Genomic DNA, 25,022 nt, shown 5'->3' with positions numbered 1-25,022 from the left:
TCTTCTATCCTTCAACACCATATCGTGGATTTTATTGATGATTTCGGGAGTACTTGCTTCTACGGGCCGTCCTGAACGTGGTTCGTCACTTATTGATGTACGTCTGTACGACCACGCTTAAATTCATTTACCCAGTTATAAACCGTTGCTAAGGCAGGAGCAGATGTGCCATGAACTGAGTCCAATTCATTTTTTATCTCATATGGAGTTAAACCCTTTAAATGAAAATGTTTGATTACCGCTCTGAACTCGTTTTTTTCCATTTTTCTTAACGAACAATTTTCTTTTTTTCAATTGGTTATAAAAACACGTAAACTCAGAAGATGTGGACTGTGACTGCACCATATATCTAGTCGGGAGTGGTGCTGACTGAAAACAGATGATTTGGAGCGATTCGCGCGCTATCTGTTGGTCATTCTAAGGACTTATTGAACTACCCTCGTACATGGATTTTCAAACCAAAAAGATACATTTTTCTTAAAAAATAAATTTTCAACAAAATAGTTGGATCCTCCAACAAAAAACATGAGCTTGCAGTTAAAATCGTTCATTTTTAACAAAATAAAAATGTAATAGTTGATATTTCAATCTAATGAAATTTAAATTTTAAATAAAAAAAACAGTCGGACTTCCGTTTCCGGCATGAAAGTGTAAAGTAGTGGGAATTGTTGATGCTGAGTTTTTCTGATATTGTGGTGAAATTTGAGGTGAGTGGATTGTGGAAGTGTGTAGAAGGTTGTGGAGGTGAGAGATCTAATGGAGGGATTGTGAGATTGCAAAGGGGAGTTAGATATTTTGGAGGATTGAGACAGATTAGTGTGGAAGTTTGTTTGGAGATTTGTGACAGGGTGGGAAGACTGTGTTGACGGATTGGTAGTAGCAGGGTTGGGTAGCGACAAAGAAACGCGTGACAGGTAACAGACAGTGACGATAGAGGCAGGGAAGTATAGAAGGCGGGAAAATTTGAATTTGATTAATGGCTAGTGGAGCGAGTATCTCTTCGGAAGAAACAGAATTAGTGCAGGAAGTGTTCAGTACGCCGAAAGAGATAAAGGAAAGGAAGGCAAGGGGGAAGTATAAAAAAACTATAGAAAAGGTAAGATTAAGAGCGAAAAGCGTAGGGACCATAGAAGCGTTTATCAAAAGGAAGAAAGGGGAGAGGGAAAGCAGTGAAGAGAAGGAAGATATCGGGGCGAGTATAAAATACCAGAAAATGTTTAGATCGCCGCCGGAAAAGCAGAGTTTGGTAGGGAAAAGCGATAACAGGGAGGGTGCTGACGGTAGCGGAGATGAAAATGAAATGTCGATGAAAGAAGAAAGGCTAAAGGAAATTAGAGAAGTGATGATAGAGATAATGGAGATTTATGAAGAAAAGCAGGAGATAAGGGGAGAGGATTAAAGAAGGAAGAAATCAGGGAAAAGTTGGAAAAGACGATGGACTCATTGGAGCAAAAACTAGAGAAGCAGGAAGAAGTTAATAATACAAAGGTAGAGGAGATAAGAGGCAGGATGAAGAAATTTGAAAGCTCGAACGGGAATTACGGTGGGGGCGAGAGTGGGAATAAGAAGATAGAAAGGCTGAGAAACATAGAACAAAGAATAGAGAGGAAAGAGAGGGAAGAAAGAAAATTAAACATAGTGATAAAGGGTATAAGATTAGAGGGGAAGGAGCTGAAGGAAGGGGTGGACGAAGTACTAAAAAGGATTGATGCTAAGGTAGAGATAGAGGAAATGCGAAATATAGGAAGGGAAGTGAGAAGAGGGGATATAATGGTACTGGTGAAACTAAAGAAATGGGAACATAAGAGGGAGGTGATCACAAAGAAGAGGTTATTATATGGTAGTCCGGAGAGAATAGAGGATGATTTGACATGGGTAGAAAAGAAGATGCAGTATAAATTAAGGAAAATAGCAGAAGAAGAAAGAAAAAAGGGAAGGAAAACATGGGCTAAGTATGGGACTAAGTATGGGAACGGGAGATAGGAAAATAAGAAATATTAAGAAGGAAAAAAAGATGAGAAACGAAAGTAGGGAAAAATGGAAGATTTGTTACTGGAATATAGCAGAATTAGAGAGAAAGGATAAGGAGTTTATGAGAAATTTGACACAATGGGATGTAGTCATAATGATGGAGACGTGGTTAGATGAAAAGGGATGGGAAAGAGTAAGGGGAAGGTTACAAATGGCAAGTGCAAAATGCAAAGAGGAAGAATAAAAAGGGCAGGGCAATGGGAGGAATGGTGATGGGAATAAGGAATGAATGTATAACAGGGAAAGATAAGAAAGACAGGAATGAACAAAAAGAAGGAGTAATATCAGAAGAGGCTATGATGGGAGGAGAGAAGTGGAAGGTAGTGGGGATTTATGTGAACGGTGATATGCAGGAAAAAGCAGAGGAGATTAAAGAAATAATTGAAGAAAATAAAAAAGAGATTAGGATGATAATAGGTGGTGATTTCAATGCGAGAACAGGAGACAGAGGAGGAAGGGAATGGGGAGAAGAGAAAGGAAGAAAATCCAAAGATAAGGTACTAAATAGGGAGGGAAAAAAGTTGTTGAAGAGCTTGGAGGAGTTGGGATGGTATATCTTAAACGGGAATATAGAAGGGGATGAAAAAAGAGAATATACACGCTTAGGAAGTGAAAGGCGAACGATAATTGATTATGTGATAGTGGATGATGAGGTAAGAGAGAAGGTTAAGAAACTAGAAGTAGGAGAATATATTGATTCGTATCACTTTCCCTTAATAGTGACATTAGAGGGACAGAAAAGGAATAGCAATATGAGTAAAAGGGGAGCAAATGTAAAAAGTGTAGGAAAAGGGGATTGGTCAAGGAAAGGAACAGAACAGTTTAGAAAAAAATAAGAAATATCAAAATGGGAGAGTGAAATGTGGACGAGGAGATGGGAAAAATGATAGGAGAAATAAAAATAGGATTAGAGTGCACAAACAATAATGAAGTTAGTAAAGGGGGGGATAGAAGTGAGTAGGATGAGGACTGCAAAGAGAAAAAAAAAGGAGGTCAGAAAGGAATTAAGAAAGTGGAGAAAAGAAAAAAGTAATGGGGAAGAATATAGGAAAAAAAGAAAGAGTATACTGAATTGTGTTATCAAAAGAAAGAGGAAGAGAATAAAAGGTTTGAGGAAGAGGCGGAGAAGGCTAGATTGGAAGAAGAGGTATGGAAGGTAGTAAATAGAGAAAGAAAAAGAAGAAAAAGATTAAACCAAGATATTGAAATGATAGAATGGAAGAAATAATTTTTGGATTTGCTAGGAGGAGTAGAGAGAAAAGTTGTAAAGGGAGGAAAATATGGTAGCGAAAGAGACGAGGAAGAGGAAATTTCCAGGGAAGAAATAGTTAAAGTTTTAGGAATATTGAAGAATGGAAAGGCACCTGGTAGAGATGAGATTCCAAATGAAGTATGGAAATATGGAGGGTAGGAACTAGAGGAATGGGCATGGATAATGTGTAGTAGAGTATGGAGAGGAGAGGGGTGGCCAGAGTTATGGAAAGAAGGAGTAGTTATACCAATAGTAAAGAAAGGCAAGGGAGAGGAGGTTAAAGATTAAGGGGGGTGACGTTGATGCCAACACTGTATAAAGTATATGTAACTATTTTGTCCGAGAGATTGAAGATAGAATTTGAAGAAAAAAGGATCGAGTCACCGAATAAGACAGGGTTTAGAAAAGGAACGGGGGTAATGGACAACATATATGTTCTGAACTATCTAGTAAATAAGAGAATTAAAAGGGAAAAAGGGGCAATGATAGCAATGTTCGTGGACTTAAAGGCGGCGTTTGACTCATTAGACCGAGGCGAAATAGACAAAGTTATGGTAAAGAAGGGGATAAGAGATGAATTAATAAAGATAGTATCAGAAATTTTTAGGGAGACAAGAAGCAGGGTAAAGGTCGGACAGCAAGTAGGAGATAGTTTCTGGTTGGTGAGAGGTGTGAGACAAGGGTGTCCTCTGAGCCCACTTTTATTTAATTTATTAATATCAGACTTGGAAGAAGAAATGAGGAGAAAGGGTTGGGGAGGAGTTAGGATAGGGAAGGAAAAGATATATACACTGGCATACGCAGACGACATAGTGTTGATGGCAGAGGATGAAGAAGGGATGGCGGGATTAATTACAGGACTAGAGAAATACTTAGATGGGAAAAAGCTGAATGTAAATGTAGAAAAGGCAAAGATAATGAGGTTTAGAAAAGGAGGAGGAAGGAAGAAAGAGTGGACAGGGAGATGGAAAGGAATAAAGTTAGAAGAAGTCAAAGAGTATAAATATTTGGGATATATCTTGCAGACGAATGGAGATCATACAGCTCATGTGAGAGAAAGTATAAAAAAAGCAGCAGGGGTAATGAAACAGATATGGGGAATAGGAAAACGAAGGTTAAAAAAAAATTGTAGAAGGAGAATGTGGTTATTTGATACGCTGGTATGGCCGGTTTTAGGTTATGGAGCAGAGATATGGGGATGGAAAGAAAGGAAAGATATTGAGAGTTTACAAGAAAGGTATATAAGGTGGACACTAGGGGCAGACTGGAGGACGCCAGGATATATGGTCAGAGAAGAAGCGCAAAGGGATAAGTTATGTATTAGAGCGGGTAAGAGGGCATGGAAATTTAAGACAAAGCTGAGGGAGGGGAGTTGGCGAGAAAGTGTTTGATGGAGAAAGGAGGGAGTTCTTTAATGATAGAGAAATAGAAGACGGGACTGGAGTAAACTATGAACAATTGGAAAAAAGGGAGAGGGAAAGACAATTAACAGAAAGATGGGGGGGGGGGCGATTGAGGAATCAAAATACAATAAATGGTATAAGATGATAAAAAAGGAAGGGGTGCCAAAGTATTTAGAAAAGGGATGGGGAGAGAGAAGGTGGACCAGAATAGCAAGATTTAGACTGGGAAACGAGGTAAGGGAGGGGGTGTAGTGGGAAAAAGAAGAGAACAGAATGTGTAGAATATGTGAATGGGAGGAGGAAACATGGGAGCATGTGTGGGAAGGATGTAGGAGAGGAATGGAAGATAAAGGAAGCTGGCAAGAGAATGTGGTTAAGATTCTAGGGGAAGATGGATTAGGAAAAGAATGGATGAAGGAGTTGGAGGGTGCTAGAGGAGCGAATGAGGGAGAATGAAAGAATGCACGTGAAAAGGGTAAATGGGGGTAAAAGGTAAAAGGAAACGGAAATCGCTTAGATTAGAAGCGTGAAAATTGTAAGTAATGTTAAAGTAAAAGATAAGTAGACTAAAATGCGTTTGCGTTCTCATGCTCTCTCTCGCTTGCACTCTCGCTTTCGTTCGCTCGCTCACTCGCTTGCTAACAAGTCCTAAATTGCGCTATCGCAGGAAATAGAAATAAGAAACTAGATATAAGACTTTATGTAAATAATTGTATATATAGAAAGGATAAGATTGTAAAAAATATATGGATTTAAACGGAAAGATTGTAAGGAATGGAAGTCATGTAAACCCTTAGGGGACACATTATGAATAAAGAAATAAAAAAACAGTCAAATTCATACAAAAAAAGAAGTTTTTACAATATATTAAATCGACAAAAAAAAATTAATCCAAATAGGTGCAATTTTTATCAGAGAAATATTAAATTTCTATAAAAAGAGATGAATTTATAAACAAAGAAAATGAATTTTTTTAAAAGTTGAATATTTATCCAAAAAAGACAAATTTTCAACCAAATAGTTCAACTTTTTGCTAAAAAAAAAATGCACTCAAAAATGGAATATTTAATTCTTCAGTAAAAAACCATTAATTTTCAAAAACAAAAAGGAGGAATGTTTAACAAAATAGTTCATTTAAATAAAAAAAATGATTAAAAGGTTAATTTATAGTTTAAAAAAATAAATTTTTTCTTTGAAAATTTGTGTTTTCTTGTTCAAAACTTAACTATTAGTTTAGATTTCTTTTAGAAGTCTAAAAATTTTGTTAAAAATTCATGTATTTTGTTAAAAATTTAAGTTTTTTTCTCAAAAATTAACTTTGTTGTTGTTTAAAATTTAACTATTAGTTTAAATTTCTTTAAAAATTCACATATTTTATTAAAAATTATTGTCTTTTTCGTAGAAAATGAATTATGTTGTACATTCATATTTTTAGTTGAAAATTTAATTATTATGTGAACATTTTTTTTAATATTCAAAAGTTGGTTGAAAATTCATGTTCTTTGTTAAAAAGTAATTTTTTTGGTTAAAAATTAATTTTTTGTTCTGAAAAATTCGTTGATTGTTGTTGGAAATTTAATGCTAGGTTAATATTGATTTAAAAACTCAAAATTTGGTTAAAAACTAATGTATTTTGTTAGAAATTAATGATTTTTTATAGAAAATCAATTTTTGCTTGTTAAAAATTCGTTTTTTGTTGTTGAAAATGTAAATATTTCCTTTAAATTTCTTTGAAAATTTAAATATTAGGTTAGAAATTCACGTATATCGGTAAAATTAAATGTTTTTCGATAGACGATTAATCTTTTTGTTGAAAATTAATTATTTGTTAAAAATTTAACTACTAGGTTCAAATTTATTTAATATCTCAAAAATTGATTTAAAATTAATTTATTTTGTTAAAATAGAAAGTGTTTTTGGTAGAAAATTAATTTTTTAATGGAAAATTCCTTTTTTTTTTAAATTTAACATTAGGTTAACATTTCTTTAAAAATTTGCTTCAAAATTCATGTAATATGTTAAAAATTAATGTTTTTTGATAGAAAATTAATCTTTTTGTTGAAAATTCTTATTTTTGTTGTTGAAAATTTACGTATTTTGTTAAAAATTAGTATTTTTTTGGTAAAAAATTAATTTTGTTAATGTACATTCATATTTTTAGTTGAAAATTTAACAATAGTTAACCCTTTCTTTAAATTTTAAATTTTGGTTGAAAATTCATGTATTTTGACCAAAATTAATGTTTTTCAATAGGAAATTAATTTTTTTTGTTAAAAATTCGTTTTTTGTTGTTGAAAATGTAATTATTACCTTAAAATTTTTTTAATTTGGTTAAAAATTCATGTATTTTGTTAAAACTTAATGTTTTTTATCGAAATTTTATTTTTTTGTTGAAAATTCGTTTCTTTGTTGTTGAAAATTTAACTATTAGTTTAAATTTTTTTGAAAATTCCTAAAATGTTGTTGAAATTTCACGTGTTTTGTAAAAAATTATTGTTTTTTCGTGGAAAATTAATTTTGTTATTGTAATTTCATTTTTTTATCGTAAATTTAATTATTAGATTACGATTTTTTTCGTATTTCAGATTTTGTTGAAAATTTATGTATTTTGTTGAAAGTCAGTTTTTTTTGTTGAAAATTCATTTTTTGTTAAAAATTTAACATTAGTTAAACATTCTTTTCTAAATTCAAAATTTGGTTGAAAGTTCATGCATTTTGGAAAAAGTTAATGTTTTTTGATAGAAAATTAATATTTTTGTTGGAAATTCATCTTTTTGTTAACAATTTAACTATTAGGTTTAAATTTCTTTAAAAATTAAAAATTTTGGTTGATTAATTTTTTTGTTGAGCCTAAATATTACTATGCATCTTAAGAGAAATTTGGTATTATCATCAAATCTGTTCAAATTTTAAATTATTTAACCATTTTTTTTCAACTTGTAAAAATCTTTTAAAATTATTAAAAGTTTTCCTTAAATGTTATAAAAATTCTGCAAAATTAAAAAAATTGCCTTAAAATTACGTGATTCTTTTCTAACTATTTTAGAAATCTTTTATAATGTTTTAAACCATTTTATTAATTTTCTAGAAACAGGTTTTATGAATTAAAAAAAAAACAATTAAAAATTTTTTCATAAATCTTAAAAAAAATTTATTCTCTTGAAACCTTTCAAAATTCTTTAAAAATTCTTTTTATATAAGAAATATTAATTTTCCACCCAAAAGTTAAAATTTTACCCGAAAAAGATAAATCCTCAACAAAAAATAGAATAATTGAATTTTTCGTTAAAAATCTAATTCTTAACAAAATAAGCGGATTTTCAGAAAAATAGTTCAATTTTCTAGTGAAACAGTTAAATTTTTAGCTAAAAAAAAATTACTTTTGAAAAAGTAGTTAGATTTTCAAAAAGAGATGATTTTTCAATTAACTAATTTTAATTTAATCATTTTTAATTTTTAAGATTAAAAAAAATTAAATAAAAATTTCAATAATTTTTCGCAAAAGAGTTTAGCTTTGAAACATTTAATAACATTTTTTTTAGAATCCAAAATTTGGTTGAAAATTCACCTATTTTGTAAAATATTCATTTTTTTGTAGAAATATAAAATTTTAGATTTAAATTTCTTTAAAAATTCAAACTTTGATTTAAATTCACGAATATCGATAAAAATTAATGTTTGTCGTTAGACAATTGATCTTTTTATTGAAAATAAAATATTTATTTGCTTTGTTGAAAATTAAGGTTTTTTTTGTTAGAAAATTAATGTCTTTATTGAAAATTCTTTTTTTGACGTAGAAAATTTAACATTAGGTTAACATTTCTTCAAAAATATCAAATTTGGTTAGGATAGGAAATTATTTTTTTTTTGTTGAAAATTCGTTTTTTTTTGTTGAAAAATTTAACTACTAGTTTAAATTTGTTTAAAAATTCAAAATTTTAGGTTACAAATTCACGTATGTCGTTAAAAATTAGTGTTTTTGGTGGAAAATTCATATTTTTGTAGAAAATTCATGTTTTTGATAAAAATTTAACTATTGATTTAAATTTCTTTAAAAATTAAAATTTTTCGTTAAAAGTTTACGTATTTAGTTAAAAAATATTTTTTGGTAGAAATTTAATTTTTTTGTTGAGCATTTTTTTGGATGAATATTCTTCTTTTTCATTTAGAAAGTCGGTATAGAGATTTGAAAATTTCAAAAATCTTTTTCATTAAAGAAAATTAGTTTTGTCAAAATAAAATATAAAAACTTTTAATATTCTTATGTATCTCAAAGAAATTTTTCTTTTATCATGAAAATTGCCTTAAAATCTTCGAAATCCTTTTCTGGCAATTTTAGAAATCTTTTCTAATACTTTTAAATTATAAAAAAAAAATAATTCAAAATGTTCTCAGAAACATTAAAAAATTATTTATTCTTCTTAAACCTTTAAAAATTCTTTTCAGATAAAAAAATCAATTTTCAACCAAATAGTTGAATTTTTCGTTAAAAATCTCATTCTTAACAAAAAAAGCGGATTTTCAGAAAAGTAGTTAAATTTTTTACTGAAATAGTTAAATTTTTATTTAAAAAAACGATTATCAAAAAAGTAGTTACATTTTCGAAAAGCGAGGAACCATTAATTAAAATGATGAATCTTGAAAGAAAAAAAAAATAATTTTTAACAAAAGAGTTTAGCTTTTAACCGCAAGTAGTTGAATTTAAAAAAAAAGATAAATTGCAAACGAGATATAAAAATAAACTATACTATAATTCAGAAATATTTCCTCACAAAAATACAATTTCTACTCTAAAAATTACTGGAAGTACTTTTTTTGTCTAAAATTTGGAAGAAAGTTAATTTCAACTTTCATTTATATGCCCTGAAACTGTATATAAAGTAGAAATAATTTTTCTAAATTAACAAAAATTAATAAAACAATAAAAACTTGAATTTTTCCGCGATCAGAAATAGATAAAAAGTTTTTTAATTAAATTCCTGGTCATTTCCTGAGTTTTTTTTTTGGTTCCCGTTCAAGTCGCTATCCTGAAAAATAAGTAGGGGGGGGGGGGGGGGGGGGGGGGTGGTTTAATTTCTTACATCCAACCAATTGTGCCGGACTTCTCCGGAATTGAGCATCACATTTCCTTCTACGCTGATGCCGGTATCGTTGGCAAAAACGAGCTGCCGATCTCTTAAAACTTCCATTGGTTCCGGATGGTGTTTTGCAAGTGCTTGAAAAGCTAAAAGACATCCTCGATAATGCGTGATGTTCCAGCCACAGTCCCAGGTGATGCTTTTTAGACCAAGAGCCTCGCATAACAATAATTCTAATTTTTCAACTTCAGATCTCACAGGCCTGCAAGCTTCAAATTTCACGTGAGCTTCATTCACGTGTTTGTCCAAATAGGCCCTGAAACAGTGTTTTCAATTTGCAAAATTGCAAATTTGGGAAATCTAATTCAGAATAATTCGGAATCCGAATTTCGATTCTTCTTTAAATTCCAGCAGTCAAATTTAACTACGAAATTCTTGAAGATTAAAATAATTTAACTATCTTTTTAACTCTTTGACTAAAAAATTAACTATCTTTGGGCAAAGTACTCCTAAATTTCTCTATTTAAATTAAAAAAATAAATAAATAAAGAGGGGCGAAAAAGAAAGGAGTCTCCAAATTAATTCTTGCTTTTTTCAATCATGTTTTCTTAATTTACTTTTTCATTTTTTAATTAAAAATCAAAAAAATACAAGAATTCTAATAAACTTTTTGGTTTTTCTTAAACAGATTTTTCATGGGAATAAAATTTTTTTTGACTTGTACAGAGCTGACACTGATGTTTTTTCAGAAAAATAGAGGAATACATTTTTTTAAATCTAATTAATGTAGAAACCGTATTGAGTTCGATATGAAACGCTTTAAATTCCTAACCCTTTAAGTAATAACATTTTAATTTTAATAAAATAGATGCATTTTTTTAATCAAAAATTTGAATTATTAATACAGAAAATTAAAAAAATTACTTTTAAAATAATAGTTACATTTTTAGAAAGAGATGAATTTTTAATTTAAATGATGAATCTTCAAACCAAAAAACTAAGTTTTAACAAATGAGTTTAGCTTTCAAAAATTTTAATGGATTTTTTTAAAAGAGGTTTAAATTTCATTAAAACTTCAAAATTTGATTGAATATTCGTTTTTTGTTTTGGAAAATTTGACATTAATTTAAAATTTCTTTAAAAATGTCAAATTTGCTTCAAAATTCATATATTCTGTTAAAAATTAATGTTTTTTTATAGAAAGGTATTTAGTTAAAAGATCAAGTTTTTTTGATCGAAAATTAATTTTTTGGTGAAAATTCGTTTTCTGTTTTTGAAAATCTAACACTAGGTTAATATTTATTTAAAACTCAAAATTTGGTTCAAATTCATTTATTTTGTTAAAAATTAATGTTTTTTTTATAGAAAATTAATTTTTGTTGTTATTGAATATTCAACTAATTAAGTTTAAATTTCTTTTAAAATTCAGAATTTAGTTGAAAATTCATGTATTTTGTTAGAAAATATTATTTTTTGGTAGAAAATGAATTTTTTCTAAAATATTCATCGTTTTCGTTGAAAAATTAATTATTAGGTTAACATTTCTTTTGACATTCAAAATTTTAGTGAAAAATCATGTATTTTGTTAAAAGATAAATTTTTTTGGCAGAAAATTAATTTTTTTGTTGAAAATTCGTTTATTGTTGAAAATTTAATGATTACGTTAATTTTTTTTTATATTCAAAATTTGTTTGAAAATTCATGTATTTTGTTAAAAGATGAAAAATAAATTTCTTGTTGAAAATTTAACATTAGGTTAAAATTTCTTTAAAAGCTCAAAATTTGGTTGAAAACTCATGTATTTTCTTAAAAATTAATGTTTTTTTATAGAAAATTAATTTTTTGGATAAAAATTAATTTTTGCTGTTGTTGATAATTTAACTACAAGGTTTTAATTTCTATAAAAATTCAAACTTTGATTGAAAATTCGTTTTTTGTTGTGGAAAATTTGACATCAGGTTAACATTTCTTTAAAAATTTCAAATTTGGTTCAAAATTAATGTTTTTTTATAGAATATAAATTTTTTGGTTGAAAATTCGTTTTTTGTTGTTCAAAAACTAAACTATTAGTTAAAATTTTTTTTAAATTCTAAAAATTTTGTTACAAATTAAAATTTTGTTTGTTGATAATTAATTTAAATGTTAACAATTAAACAATAGTTCCACGTTGCTTTAAAAATTCAAAATTTAGTTGAAAATTTATGTATTTTGAAAAAAATTAATGTTTTTTTATAGAAAATTTTGTTGTTGTTTTTAAAAATCCTTTTTTTTTGTTGAAAATGTAACTATTACCTTTAAATTTCTTTGAAAATTTAAATATTAAGTTAGAAATTCACGTATATTGTTCAAAATTAAAGTATTTCGATAAACAATTAATCTGTTTGATGAAAATTATTTATTGATTGAAAATGTTACTACTAGGTTTAAATTTCTTCAAAAATTCCAAATTTGATTGAAAATTCATTCATTTTGTTAAAATATAAAGTTTTTTTGGTAGAAAATTAATTTTTTTTCATTGAAAATTCGTTTTTTGTTGAGGAAAATTTAACTAGTAGTTTAAATTTCTTTAACAAACAAATATTTTTGTTGAAAATTCACGTATTTTGTTAAAAATTCATGTTTTTTCGTACAAAATTAACTTTGTTTTTGTACATTCATCTTTTTTATTGAAAATTTAATTAATAGGTGAACTTTTTTTTTTAATATTCAAAATTTGGTTGAAAATTTATGTATTTTGTTAAAAGTTACAGTTTTTGGTTTGACAATTAATTTTGTTGTTGTTGAAAATTTCACAATAGTTAACCCTTTCATCATAAATTCAAAATTTGATTGAAAATTCACGTATTTCGTTAAAAATTAATTTTTTTTTTGGTAGAAAATTAATTTTGTTGTTGTACATTAATTTTTTAGTTGAAAAATTAATTATTATGTGAACATTCTTTTTAATATTCAAAATTCGGTTGAAAATTCATGTATTTTGGAAAAACTTAATGTTTTTTTATAGAAAATTAATTTTTTTGGTTAAAAATTTAACTACTAGGTTTAAATTTCTTTAAAAATTCAAAATTTGATTGAAAATTAACTTATTTTGTTTGAAAAAAGTCTTTGGGCAACATACTCCTAAATGTCTCTATTAAAATAAAAAAATGAAAAATGATTACAAGAATTCTAATAAAATTTTTGGTTGTTCTTCAACAGCATTATCAGGAAAATTAAAAATAAAATAAAAATTACGACTTCTGCAGAGTGACACAGACTTTTTTTCAAGAAAAGAGAAGAATACATTTTTTTAAATCAAATTAATGCAGGAAACGTTTTGAGTTCGATACGAAAAGCTTTCAATTTCTAACCCTTTAAGTAGAAATATTCTAATTTTAATAAAATAAATAAATTTTTTTTATCAAGAAGTTGACTTTTCAATTCAAAAGATTAATTTTCCACTAAAAAAACGGATTTCGGCAACAGTTATATATATATTTCATTCAAGAATTGAATAGTTAAATTTTTAATGTAAGCGATTAATTTCAAAAGAAAAAAAAAAAGAATTTTCAAAAAAATAGTTAAATTTAAAAAAAAACAGATGATTTTTTAGAAGAATTTAAGTGAATAAAAAATTGAAGGAAATTGCAGAAATATAAAAGAATTCAGAGAAAAATAATCCGAATTTAGGGTCAATTAAAAATAATTCAAATCACCTCGAATCTTTGAAATTCTTACAAATTTCTAAGCAAAAGGTGACCAAAAAAGAAATAGTTAAATTTTTAGTTTAAAAAATTAATTTTTAACAAAAAAAATCATTTTGATCAAAATAGTTTAATTTTCAATAATAGAGATGAGTTTTCAATTAAAATAATGAGGCTTCAATCACAAACATTAATTTTTAACAGAATAATCGAATCGTTAACCAAAACAGATTGTAAACAAAAAAGTTGGCTTTTTACAAGAAAAAATGAAATTTTTACCAGAAAGGAGATGAATTTTCCTCCAAAAAGTTAATTTTCGGTAAAAACATTAATTTTTAACAAGACAGTTAAATTTTCTACTGAAGAGATAAACTTTCACCTAAAATGACGAAAATTCAATTATAAAATTAATTTTTAACAAAATAATTCAATCCTCCGTTAAAACAGATATCTAATTGTCAATGAAACATTTGAATTTTTAATAAAAAAATATTAAATTTTTATCAGAATAGGGAATTTTTATCAAAATAGTTGAGATTTTGAATAAAAAAGTATAATTTTTTGATAACCTTTTACTTTTTCTACCGAAAAGATGAATTTTGAAATAAAATGAAGTTTTCAAACTACAATTTTGAATTAAAAATGTTAACTAAAAAGATTAATTTTCAATACAAGATAAAATATTTTAACAAAATAGTTAAATTTTCAACAAAAAGGTTTATTTTCAACTAAGAAATATGACTTTTCGACCAAAAATATAATAATAGTTGATTTTTGAATAAAATAATTAAATTTTCAACCAAGTATTAAAATGTTTACCCAAAAAAGATTCATTTATCAACAATAGTGACTTTTTATTAAAAGAAGTAACTAAATAGTGACAGTCCTGAAAAAAATCTAAAAATTTTCTAAATTTTTTTTACAAAATAGTACAAATAATTTGAAAAATTGAACAGAAAACATACTTGAAAGTATCGGGTACAGAGTCTATTTTCCTCTTCATGATAATTGAAGTGAAAATTGGATCATCTTCCAAATTGGAAAAATCCATTTCTCCAGCACGTCCTCGAAATTGTGAATATCTAGATTTTTCTCCTGAATTGGGCTTTTCTTGTTCTATTTTGTCTACAAACGTTGTGGGCAAATTGCATGTTTTCAGGATAGAAAGAATCGCTTTTCGCACATCTCTCTCATTTAATTGAATTTTCACCAGAGTAAATTTCCCAGCTTTCGACTCATTTTCGTCCCTTGATCTGAGATAAAATGGCAAAATAGTTGGGCAAATTGGTTTTTGTTGTTGTAGAGTTTCAATTATTGAACTCAATTGCTTCAATGAGTTCTCATTGACTGTCTGAAATTATGTATATTTTTTTCGCATGAAATTCAATACGGAACGCTCATTAATTCACTCGTTAAACATTTATTGAAATGAAGCCTCCGAGGAAATAACTTTGTATCAACGCCTACTTTTTTTATACATGGAGTTCTATGTATACGAGTTTTTCTTTTAACTTTTTCTCTATTCCGACGAGAATTCCACAATTTTCAAAAGAGATGAAAATATGAAAAAAAAAAACATAATTGAATTCAGAAAATTTTGAAATGAGCTTAGAAAAATTCAAAGGAATTCAAAAGAATTTGATGAAATTGCTAAGAATTCAAGGTTCAACTTCAAGATAAATAAAATAATTTTTTTTAAATATTTAAAAATACACTGAATAAAGTAGAATTGAGTAAATTTAGAAGAATACAAATGAATTAGGAATTCAGAGTGAATTCTAAAAAATAATTCCAAATCTTTGAAGCCCTACTAATTTCTAACGAAAAACTATCAAAAATTAATAAAAAAAATTATTAATTTTTCTAAGATTATCACAAATTTCCTAATTGAAAAAAATTAACACAGAAAAAAACGAATATTTCTGCAACATAACTTGAAAAAATGTGTATTTATGGAAAATCGTAGACAAATTTTTTTCAACAAATAATTTCTTGATACAATTTTTTTTTGTATATTGTCTAATATTGGAATATCTTTAACTAATGCTATTTTATGAAACTTAAGCGATTTCAACCATTTTCATGTTTTTGACGAGCACCGGGAAAATCAAATAAAAAAAACCCCATTTTTCTTCATATTTGTTTATTTATAAAAGTATTGAAAACCTAATTCAAAAATCAGGCTGGGCAACACTCTTAGAAATCTTATTAGCTTTTTTTCATTTTTTTTGTCGAAATCGGTGAAGATTTGTGGGCTGTATGTTATTCTGAACCAAACAAGTCATTTTTTTTCCCAATGTGTGGTACTCCTTTAGGTACGAAACCAAAAACTTTTTTTTTTTTTTTTTTTTTTTTTTTTTTTTAATAATCTTATAGGAAATTCTTCTGTTGACTTTTTTATATAGTGCGTCATTTGGCTGAAAATGTTGATTTTCGTGTGTTTTTTGGAATTTCGTAAATGCTATAACTCTGGTAAAGTTTGGTTTTATGAAAAAAAGTTATTAAACTAAATTGTTCGTCTGTTTCAATACTATGAATATCCGTACAGAAAATGATTGAATTTGAAAAAAAGTGATCTCAAAAATTTTCAAAATACGCTCACTTTTTGAATTTTTATCCAAAATGGCTGGCTAACGAACTTGACCTTTATTTTAGGACACTGAACGAGTATACCAAAGGCCAATCCAATAGATTAATTTTTTCAAAAGTTATCGTGTTCACAGACAGACATACATACAGACACATTCGTAAAAACCTGTTTTTCGGATTCAGGGGGTCTTAAAACGAATTCCAATTGGCGAATTCCAATTTAATTGTAAAAAATATTTGAAAATCTCTTTAAATCTTTGAAACGCTACGAAATCCCTCACTTTTGGTGTATACATTTTTTTCAAATCCGTTAAAATATTAACATCCCTGAGAATTATTAAAGCCCTTACAAAGTCTTTGAAATCTCATTAAATTATTAAAAATAATTAAAAATTTTATTGTAATATGTAAAAAAAAACCTAAATATTTCAAATACTTTAAAATATTTTTAAATCCCTTGACATTTTTTTAAGCTCTTGAAATTTCCAAGGAATTTGAAAAAAAAATATCTTTAAATATTTTAAATCCTTTGACCAATTTATCAATTTGTCCACAGGATCAATTTAATAAAAGCTTTTAAAAATAAAAATAAAATCCATTGAATTAAGTAGAGCTGAGTAAATTTAGAAGGATTCAAGTAAATTAAAATATAAAAAAGTAAATTAAAATTCAGGGTAAAATGAAAAAAATAAATATAAATCTCTTCAAATCTTAAAAACTCTACCAAATACTTCACTTGTCTTGAATAAATTCTTTAAAAGCTACTAAAATATTATTAGAATCCCGTGAAATTCTATGAAATCTGGCGATATTTCCTGAAATTCTGGAAAATTTCTTAAAATACTTAGCGAATTTCATTTCCTATTCTTGTCCTCCAAAAATTCTAAATTTTTTGTATAAAAAAATTTGTTGAGATATTTTTCAAATGAAATAAAATTTTATTTTTTAATTGAATTTTTCAATTGAATTTTTTAATGGACGCCATGAAAAATATAAATCACCATTTCCGACAATTAAAAACTTCAATTTTGTTATATAAAATTTCACAAAAACTAATTTACCAAAAAAATATAAAATTTAATTCTAATTTTTAACCAAATAGTAGAATTTTCTACCGAACAAAAAATCAATTTGAAATAAAATAGTTATATTTTCAACAATAGAGAGTAAATTTAAACAAAATTATGAATCTTTAACCAAACGGCTGAATTTTTAACAAAGTAATTCAACTTTCAATCAAGTAGTTAAATTTTTAACTAGAAAACACGAATTTTCAACAAAATAGCTGAAACCTCTATAGAAATTTGTTTACTAAAATAGTTGAATTTTTATACCGAAATTATTATTTTTCAACAAAAGAGTTTTATTTCCAAAGACGTAGTTGAATTTTCTACCATCTTTAAACAAAAAGACGAATTTTTAACGAACAAGTTAAATTTCCAACAAAAAAGGTAATTTTGAACTAAATAGTTGAGTTTTGTAAAAAAAATATTTCAATTTTCTACCCGGAAGAAAGAATTTGAAACAAAGTAGATAAAAATAGATAAAAATCAAATGGATGAATTTTCTACGAAAAAGTTACTTTTTAATCAAAGAGCTTAATTTTCAAACCTAAAATATTTGAATTTTGAAAATAAAAATATTCAATAATTTTCAACTAAAAATTTGATATTTCTACCAATGTAGTTAAATTAAAAAAAAAATGATATTTTTTTACCAAAAGAGATATTTTGGAATGAAAAACGACGAATTTTGAAAAAAATATTCACTGAATTGTAAAACTATTAAACCAAAAATACGAATTTTCTACAAAAGAATTGAATGATTACCCCAAAAATATAAATTTTCAATAAAAACGTTGAATTTCAAACAAAATAGTTCAATTTTAAAGTCAAAGAGACCAATTTTCTACAAAACAATTTAAAGTTAATTTTCTATTGAAATTTTAAATACACAACTATTTTAACAAAACTTTTGTTTTAAGATTCATTATTTTGGTTGAAATTTTATTTTTTTGCTTGAAAATTCATCCTTTTTTGGAAAGTTCAAATATTAGTTTAAAAAATAATTTATTTCGTTGAAACACAATTTTTGACTAAAAGATTAGAAATTTAATGCCTTTTAAAAATGAATTTAATATATTACCTAAATTAATTTCATTTATGTGTAATTTGTTAGTTTTCGGTTTAAAAAATAAACCCATTTTTGAGAACTTTTACAATGAAACAAAAAATTTATAAAGTAACAAAAATTTTCAGTTAAGAAAATTAATTTTCCACAAAAGAAATTAGTTCTAAACAAAAAAGATAATTTTTTAACAACAAAATTGAACTTTCAACAAAATAGTTAAATTTTTAACCAAAGAAATTAGTTTTCAATTAAACAGTTCAATTTTTAATTAAAACATAAATTTCTTACCGAAAAAATTTTAATTTTATATAAAAAACAATTGAATTCAGCCTAAAACGGCAAATTTAAAAAAAACACATGAATTTTTGTTAACAAATAGTTAAATTTTCAATTTAAAAAGATGAATTTTCAACTAAAATGATGAATATTTAACTTAAAAAAATGAAGTTTCTATAAAATTTCAATAAAATATCTAAATTTTCAACCAAATCAGATTAATTTTTTACCAAAATAGTTGAAATTTAACTCTTGTTAAAAATTTGTATTTTTGGTTTGAAAATGGTAGAAAATCCAACTACTTCGTTGAAAATTAACTTTTTTAATAAAAATTGATATTTTCGGTATGAAAATTCAACTATTTGGATTTAAAATTAATTTTTGATCCTGGAATTTTCAATGCAAAATTATGGATTCATACCCAAAATATTAATTTTCAAGGAATTAGTTGAATTTTCTATAATTTTTAAACCAAAAAGACGAATTTTCAACAAAAGATTCAAATTTACACAAAAAAGTTAAGTTTTAATCAAATAGTTGAATTTTCTGCCCAAAAACATCGAACTTCAAACAGAAGAAATAAATTTTCAAACAAAAAGATAAATTTTCAACCAAAATTGGTTTGATAATTCATCTCTTTCAGTAAAAACAAATATCTGTAGAGAATTAATTTTTTTTAATTCATATTTTCTGGTTAAAAATTTAACTAACAGGTTGATATGTAAAATAATTTGTTAAAAATTCATTTGTTTCATTGAAGTTTCGTAATTTTAATTGAAAATTTAACTATTTCTTTTAAATTCATTTTTCTTGTTAAAAATTTAACAATTCGGTTAAAATTTAAACTTTGTTGTTGAAAATTTATGCTAAATTTTGCACTAAAAAAGTTGAATTTTATATAAAAAAAATATGAGTTTTCAACTAAAACTATTTAATATTCAATTGGAATAAGTAAAATTTTTAATTAAAAAATTACTTTAAAAAAAAAATAGTTACATTTTTAAAGAAAGTGATGAATTTTCAACTAAAATAAAGAATATTTAACTAGAATGGTTCAATTTTTTACCAACTAGATAATTTTGCAATAAAGACAATTAATTTCTAGCAAAAAACATAAATTTTCAACTAAAAAGGATAATTTTTTAGCCCGAAATTGAATAATTAAAGTTTAAGTCAAAAAATTTCAAAGAAAAAAGATGTTTCCAATAAAATAGCTCATATTTCAACCAAAGAAATGAATCTTTAATTAAAATGATGAATTTTTAACAAAAGAGTTTAACTTTCAACAAAGTAATTTTATTTCCAAACTAAAAGATGAATTTTCATCTAAAATAATCAATATTTGACTACAATATTTGAGTTTTTAACCTACAAGAAAAAATTTTAAACAAGAAGATTAACTTGTAAATAAAAAAATAATTTTCTGCAAAAAAGAATCGATTTTTAACAGTATATGCATATTTTCAATTAAAAAAGAAAAAATTTTATTCCAATTGTTGAACCAATTTTCAACAAAAAATACACCTTTAAATTTTCAGTTGAAGAAATTAACTTTCAACCACACTGATGAATTTTCAACTAATATTATGAATCTTCAAGTGGAATATTTTAATTTTACACCAAAAAGATGAATTTTCAACTATAAAGATTAATTTTCTACACATATACATTTTCAACCAAAAATAGAATCTTTAAATTTTCAGTTAAAAATCAAATTCTTAACAAAAAACGGATTTTCAGCAAAATAGTTTAATTTTCTACTGGAATAGTTAAGTTTTTAGTATAAAAAATAGATTTTCAACAAAGTAGATACATTTCCAACTAAAATGATAGATCTTCAACAGGAATAGTTTCAGCCAAAAAAGGCAAATTTTTCACAAATTACATACATTTTCTAACAACTACTTTAAATTATAAATAAAAATTATAAATTTTCAAACAAATAGTTTAATTTTCATTTAAGAAATGATACATTTTAAACGAAAAATAAAATGTGGATACATTTTCAACTAAAATGATGAATCTTTAACAGGAACACAGTTGAATTTTATATAATAAAAGTGAGTTTTCAACCATACAAATTAATTTTCTACAAAAAAGGCGAATTTTTCACAAAGTACATAAATTTTCAAACAACTAGTTTAATTTTTTTTAAGGTATAAATTTTCTAACAAATAGTTGCATTTTGAATTAAAAAGAGAAATATTTTCAACAAAAAATAGAATTTTTAAATTTTCTGTAAAAAAAAAACAAAATTCTTAACAATAACAATAAACGGATTTTCAGAAAAATAGTTGAGTTCTCAACTGGATTAGTGACATTTTCATTTCAGAAAATCAATTTTCAAACAAAGTAGATACATTTTTAACTAAAATGATGAATCTTCAACAGGAATAGTTGAATTTTATAGAAAAAAATTATTTTTCTACAAAAAATACGAATTTTTCACAAAGTACACAAATTAAAAAAAAATTAGATTCATTTATGAATAAAAAATATAACTTTGCAAACAAATAGCTGAATTTTAATGAAAAAAGATACATTTTCAACCAAATAATAGAATCTTAAAATTTTCAGTTAAAAATCAAATTCTTAAAAACAACAAAAAACGGATTTTCATAAAAATAGTTCAAATTTTCTACCATTTTCCACCATATAAATTAATTTTCTACAAAAAAAGGAGAATTTTTCACAAATTACATAAATTTTCAAACAACTAGTTGAATTTTGAACTAAAAAGATCAACATTTTCAACGAAAAATAGAATCTTTAAATTTTCTGTTAAAAATAAAATTCTTAAAAACAACAATGATTAACAACAACAATCAATATAATTTATAAATAAAAAATATACATTTTCAACTGAAAATAGAATATTTAATTTTTCTGTCAAAAATCAAACTCTTAAAAACAACAAAAAATGTATTTTCATAAAAATAGTTCAATTTTCTACTAGAATAGTTAAATTTTTAGTTTAAAAAAATGATTTTCAACAAAGTAGCTTGCTTTTTTAACTAAAATGATGAATCTTCAACCGAAAAAGTTGAATTTTATATAAAAAAGGGAGAGTTTTCAACCATATAAATTAATTTTCTACAAAAAAGGCGAATTTTTAATAAAATAAATCAATTTTAAAACAATTAGATTTATTCATAAATAAAAATATACATTTTCAAACAAATAGTTGAATTTTTAATTAAAAAGTTAAACATTTTCAACGAAAAATAGAATCTTTAAATTTTCTGTTAAAATACAAATTCTTAAAAACAACAAAAAACGGATTTTCATCAAAATAGTTCAATTTTTTACTGGAATCTATAAATTTTTAGTTTACAAAATTGATTTTCAACAAAGTAGATGCTTTTAACTAAAATGATGAATCTTCAACCGAAAAAGTTGAATTTTATATAAAAAAGGGGGAGTTTTCAACCATATAAATTAATTTTCTACAAAAAAGGCGAATTTTTAATAAAATAAATCAATTCTAAAACAATTAGATTAATTTATAAATAAAAATTTACATTTTCAAACAAATAGTTGAATTTTTAATTAAAAAGTTAAACTTTTTCAACGAAAAATAGAACCTTTAAATTTTCTGTTAAAATACAAATTCTTAAAAACAACAAAAAACGGATTTTCATCAAAATAGTTCAATTTTTTACTGGAATCTATAAATTTTTAGTTTAAAAAATTGATTTTCAACAAAGTAGATGCATTTTTAACTAAAATGATGAATCTTCAACCGGGATAATTGAATTTTATATAAAAAGGATGATTTTTCAACCATATAAATTAATTTTCTATAAAAAAGACGAATTTTTCACAAAATAAATAAATTTTCAAACTAGTTTAATTTATAAATAAAAAACATAAATTTAAAAATAAATGGCTGAATTTAAATTTAAAAAAAAGATACATTTTCAACAAAAAATAGATTGGTTGAAATTTTTGTTGAAATTCTAATTTTTAAAAACAAAAAACGGATTTTTAACAAAATAGTTCAATTTTCTGCGGTAATGGTGAAATTTTGAGTATAAAAATTAATTTTCAACAAAGTATATACATTTTTAACTAAAACGCTGAATCTTTAACCGCAATAGTTGAATTTTATACCAAAAAGTTGAATTTTCCATCATATAAATTAATTTTCTACAAAAAGGCGAATTTTTTACAAAATACATGAAATTTCAAATAACTAGTTTTATCTATGAATAAAAATTTTTTTTTTAACAAATAGCTGAGTTTAAATTGAAAAAAGATACATTTTCTACAAAAAAAATAGAATATTAATTCGGTGCAAATAGCCACACCCTAATTTAAAAGAAATTGTAAATTTTTTACAGATTTCAAACTAAAAATTTATCATATTTTCAAAAATGTCCAAAATTGCCAAAAAAGAATCTGGAAGATTTTAAGGAAACTTTTTTTAATTTCCAGAATTTTCTAAAAATGGTAGGAAAAATTCGATTCATTTGAAAATTGTTCAAATTTTCAAATTCACCAAATTTCATTTAAATATTCCAGATTCTTTTTTGACAATTTTTCAATCTTTTCAAATATTCTCTTAAAATAAATATTCAAAATAAAGAATCATTTTTAATTTTTCTAAAATTCTTTAAAAAATGTTTGTATCCTTTTGAAACTGTAGCTTCGTTTAAATTATTTGAAATCATTAAAAAAAAAATTTTACAAATAATAAGTGTTAAATTGTTATTTATACACAAAAATTCAGCAATTCCACTTAAAAGATAAATACTTTTAAAATAGAACACTTACGATTGTAACGTTCAAAGTTTAAAAGCACTTTGAAATTTTAACGATTCAAAGGCATTCTATGTAAAACAATTCAGTTTAAAATTATTTACTTTTAAATATTTACTTTAAATTTTCTCGTCTTAATGAACACTAAAAATAAAAATCTGAAATGGAAAATTTTTGGAGAAAAAGATGTTCAAATTACCCATTTCGAAAAATTTGTCAAATGCCTGGTCAAAAAATAAATTCACTGTCATTTCCCGATTTTCGAAAATTCCTGATCATTTCTCGATTTGACGAAACTGAAACTATTTATTATTTTTGCTGAGTTTAAATAAAAGCAATTCGGAGTTTCGAGGATTTAAAAAAATCGGAGCAAACTTCCTCAAGTTCAAGTACCGCATAAATAGAACATTAACTTTTCTATAAAAAACCTATTGTTAACTAGATATAATGCGTGGTAGTAAAATCAATACCTTAAGAATTTAATATATGCAAATTACTCTCCATAAATATTCAAAAATGAAAGACAGAAAAACGAGAAGTTAAATTAATGAACAAAACTTACCCTTTGTGTAGGAAACTGTCCAAAAAGATCCGGATGAACCGTAAAATAAAAAGGCCTCAAAGCTGTCGAAATTTCACCAGTACTCAATGCCCTGACAACTCTATTCCTGCAAAAACTAGCCAACAAAATGACATCACAACAGGCCAGTCTGAGACAAAGAAAGTTTAAAAACTCACCAGGATTTTAAAGTGCAATACATTTTGAATAATTTAATCACTGAATAATTTAATCACTGAATAACACTCATCACAGCGAGGTTGCAATCTGCATACTGCATGTGGCGCAGCATTATTTTTCGAGAATTGCGACAATAGGTTTGAAAAACAAGTTAAAGCACGAAGGTTCGTATGTCAGAAATAAAAATAACAAACAAAGAATGTCACTATATGGGAGGTCGATACAATCGCTTTCTTTATTATCAAAGAAGTTTGAAAACGTAAACAAAGGGAAAGGCCGCCAACTCGGTGGGTGACTCTGTCGACACTGGTTGAGACACGTTTCACCCCACCAAACGGTCGCCGCCCTACCGGAACCATGATATTTTCAGAGCGCGCGAAAAGTTTGAACTGTATTATTATTATTTTTCGTTAATCCGTAAGTTCTGGAATTTTTTATATTTTTTATGATGAAATCTAGCAAATGACACACAAAGCTACTGGTTATCTAAATAAATAAATGTTAAAACGCTTAAAACCGAAACATTATTCAAATTTAGGATGACAGGGAAATAAAGAGATTTTTCACGAAAATACATTGTTATGTGGGTAATATGCACGAATACTTGGTAATACAGAATACAATATATTATATGAGAAAATTTTTTTAATCGAAATACATAAATTTTCATTTAGATAGTTGAATTTTCAACTAAATATAAAATAACTTTTTAATTAACAATGGAATAGTTTTTTCAGTTGAAAACATTAATTTTTATGAAAATAGTTAAATCTTTAAATAGAATAAATTTTTAACTTAGTAGTTCAACTTTAAATTAAGTAGTTTAATTTTCAACTAAAAAATATATGTATATTCTCAATGCAAAATTATATAGTTGAAATTTCAAATAAAAAATATAAATTTTTCAACAAAAAAGAAACAAATTTCCAACAATTTAGTTCGTTTTCAACACGCAGTTGAATTTTGAATAAAATATTTTATTTTGCAATTTAAAAATATGCATTCTTAATAAAAAATTAAATAGTTATATTTTTAACTGAAGTCGATAAATTTTCATCTAAAAATGGCGTAATTAGATTT

General features: G+C 25.3%; 1 protein-coding gene across 1 annotated transcript in view; it reads right to left on the bottom strand.

Moving 5' to 3' along the window:
- The window catches only part of LOC117178405 (T-cell activation inhibitor, mitochondrial-like), a 41,995-nt gene extending 17,868 nt beyond the window's left edge, over positions 1 to 24,127 (bottom strand). The window contains exons 1-4 of the mRNA XM_033369832.1: positions 23,942 to 24,127; positions 23,766 to 23,880; positions 14,413 to 14,798; positions 9,768 to 10,080 (exon numbers count right to left, since the gene is read on the bottom strand). Of these exons, the coding sequence (XP_033225723.1) occupies positions 9,768 to 10,080; positions 14,413 to 14,798; positions 23,766 to 23,880; positions 23,942 to 23,964 (837 nt within the window). The 5' untranslated portion in view covers positions 23,965 to 24,127. The remainder of the gene's footprint in view (positions 1 to 9,767; positions 10,081 to 14,412; positions 14,799 to 23,765; positions 23,881 to 23,941) is intronic.
- Between the last annotated feature and the right edge of the window lie 895 nt (positions 24,128 to 25,022).

The sequence above is a fragment of the Belonocnema kinseyi genome, chromosome 8 (assembly GCF_010883055.1).
Source record: "Belonocnema kinseyi isolate 2016_QV_RU_SX_M_011 chromosome 8, B_treatae_v1, whole genome shotgun sequence".
Taxonomy (NCBI): Eukaryota; Metazoa; Arthropoda; class Insecta; order Hymenoptera; family Cynipidae; genus Belonocnema; species Belonocnema kinseyi.
Note: the sequence above shows the minus strand (reverse complement) of the source record. Positions and strands in the feature narration are given on the sequence as shown.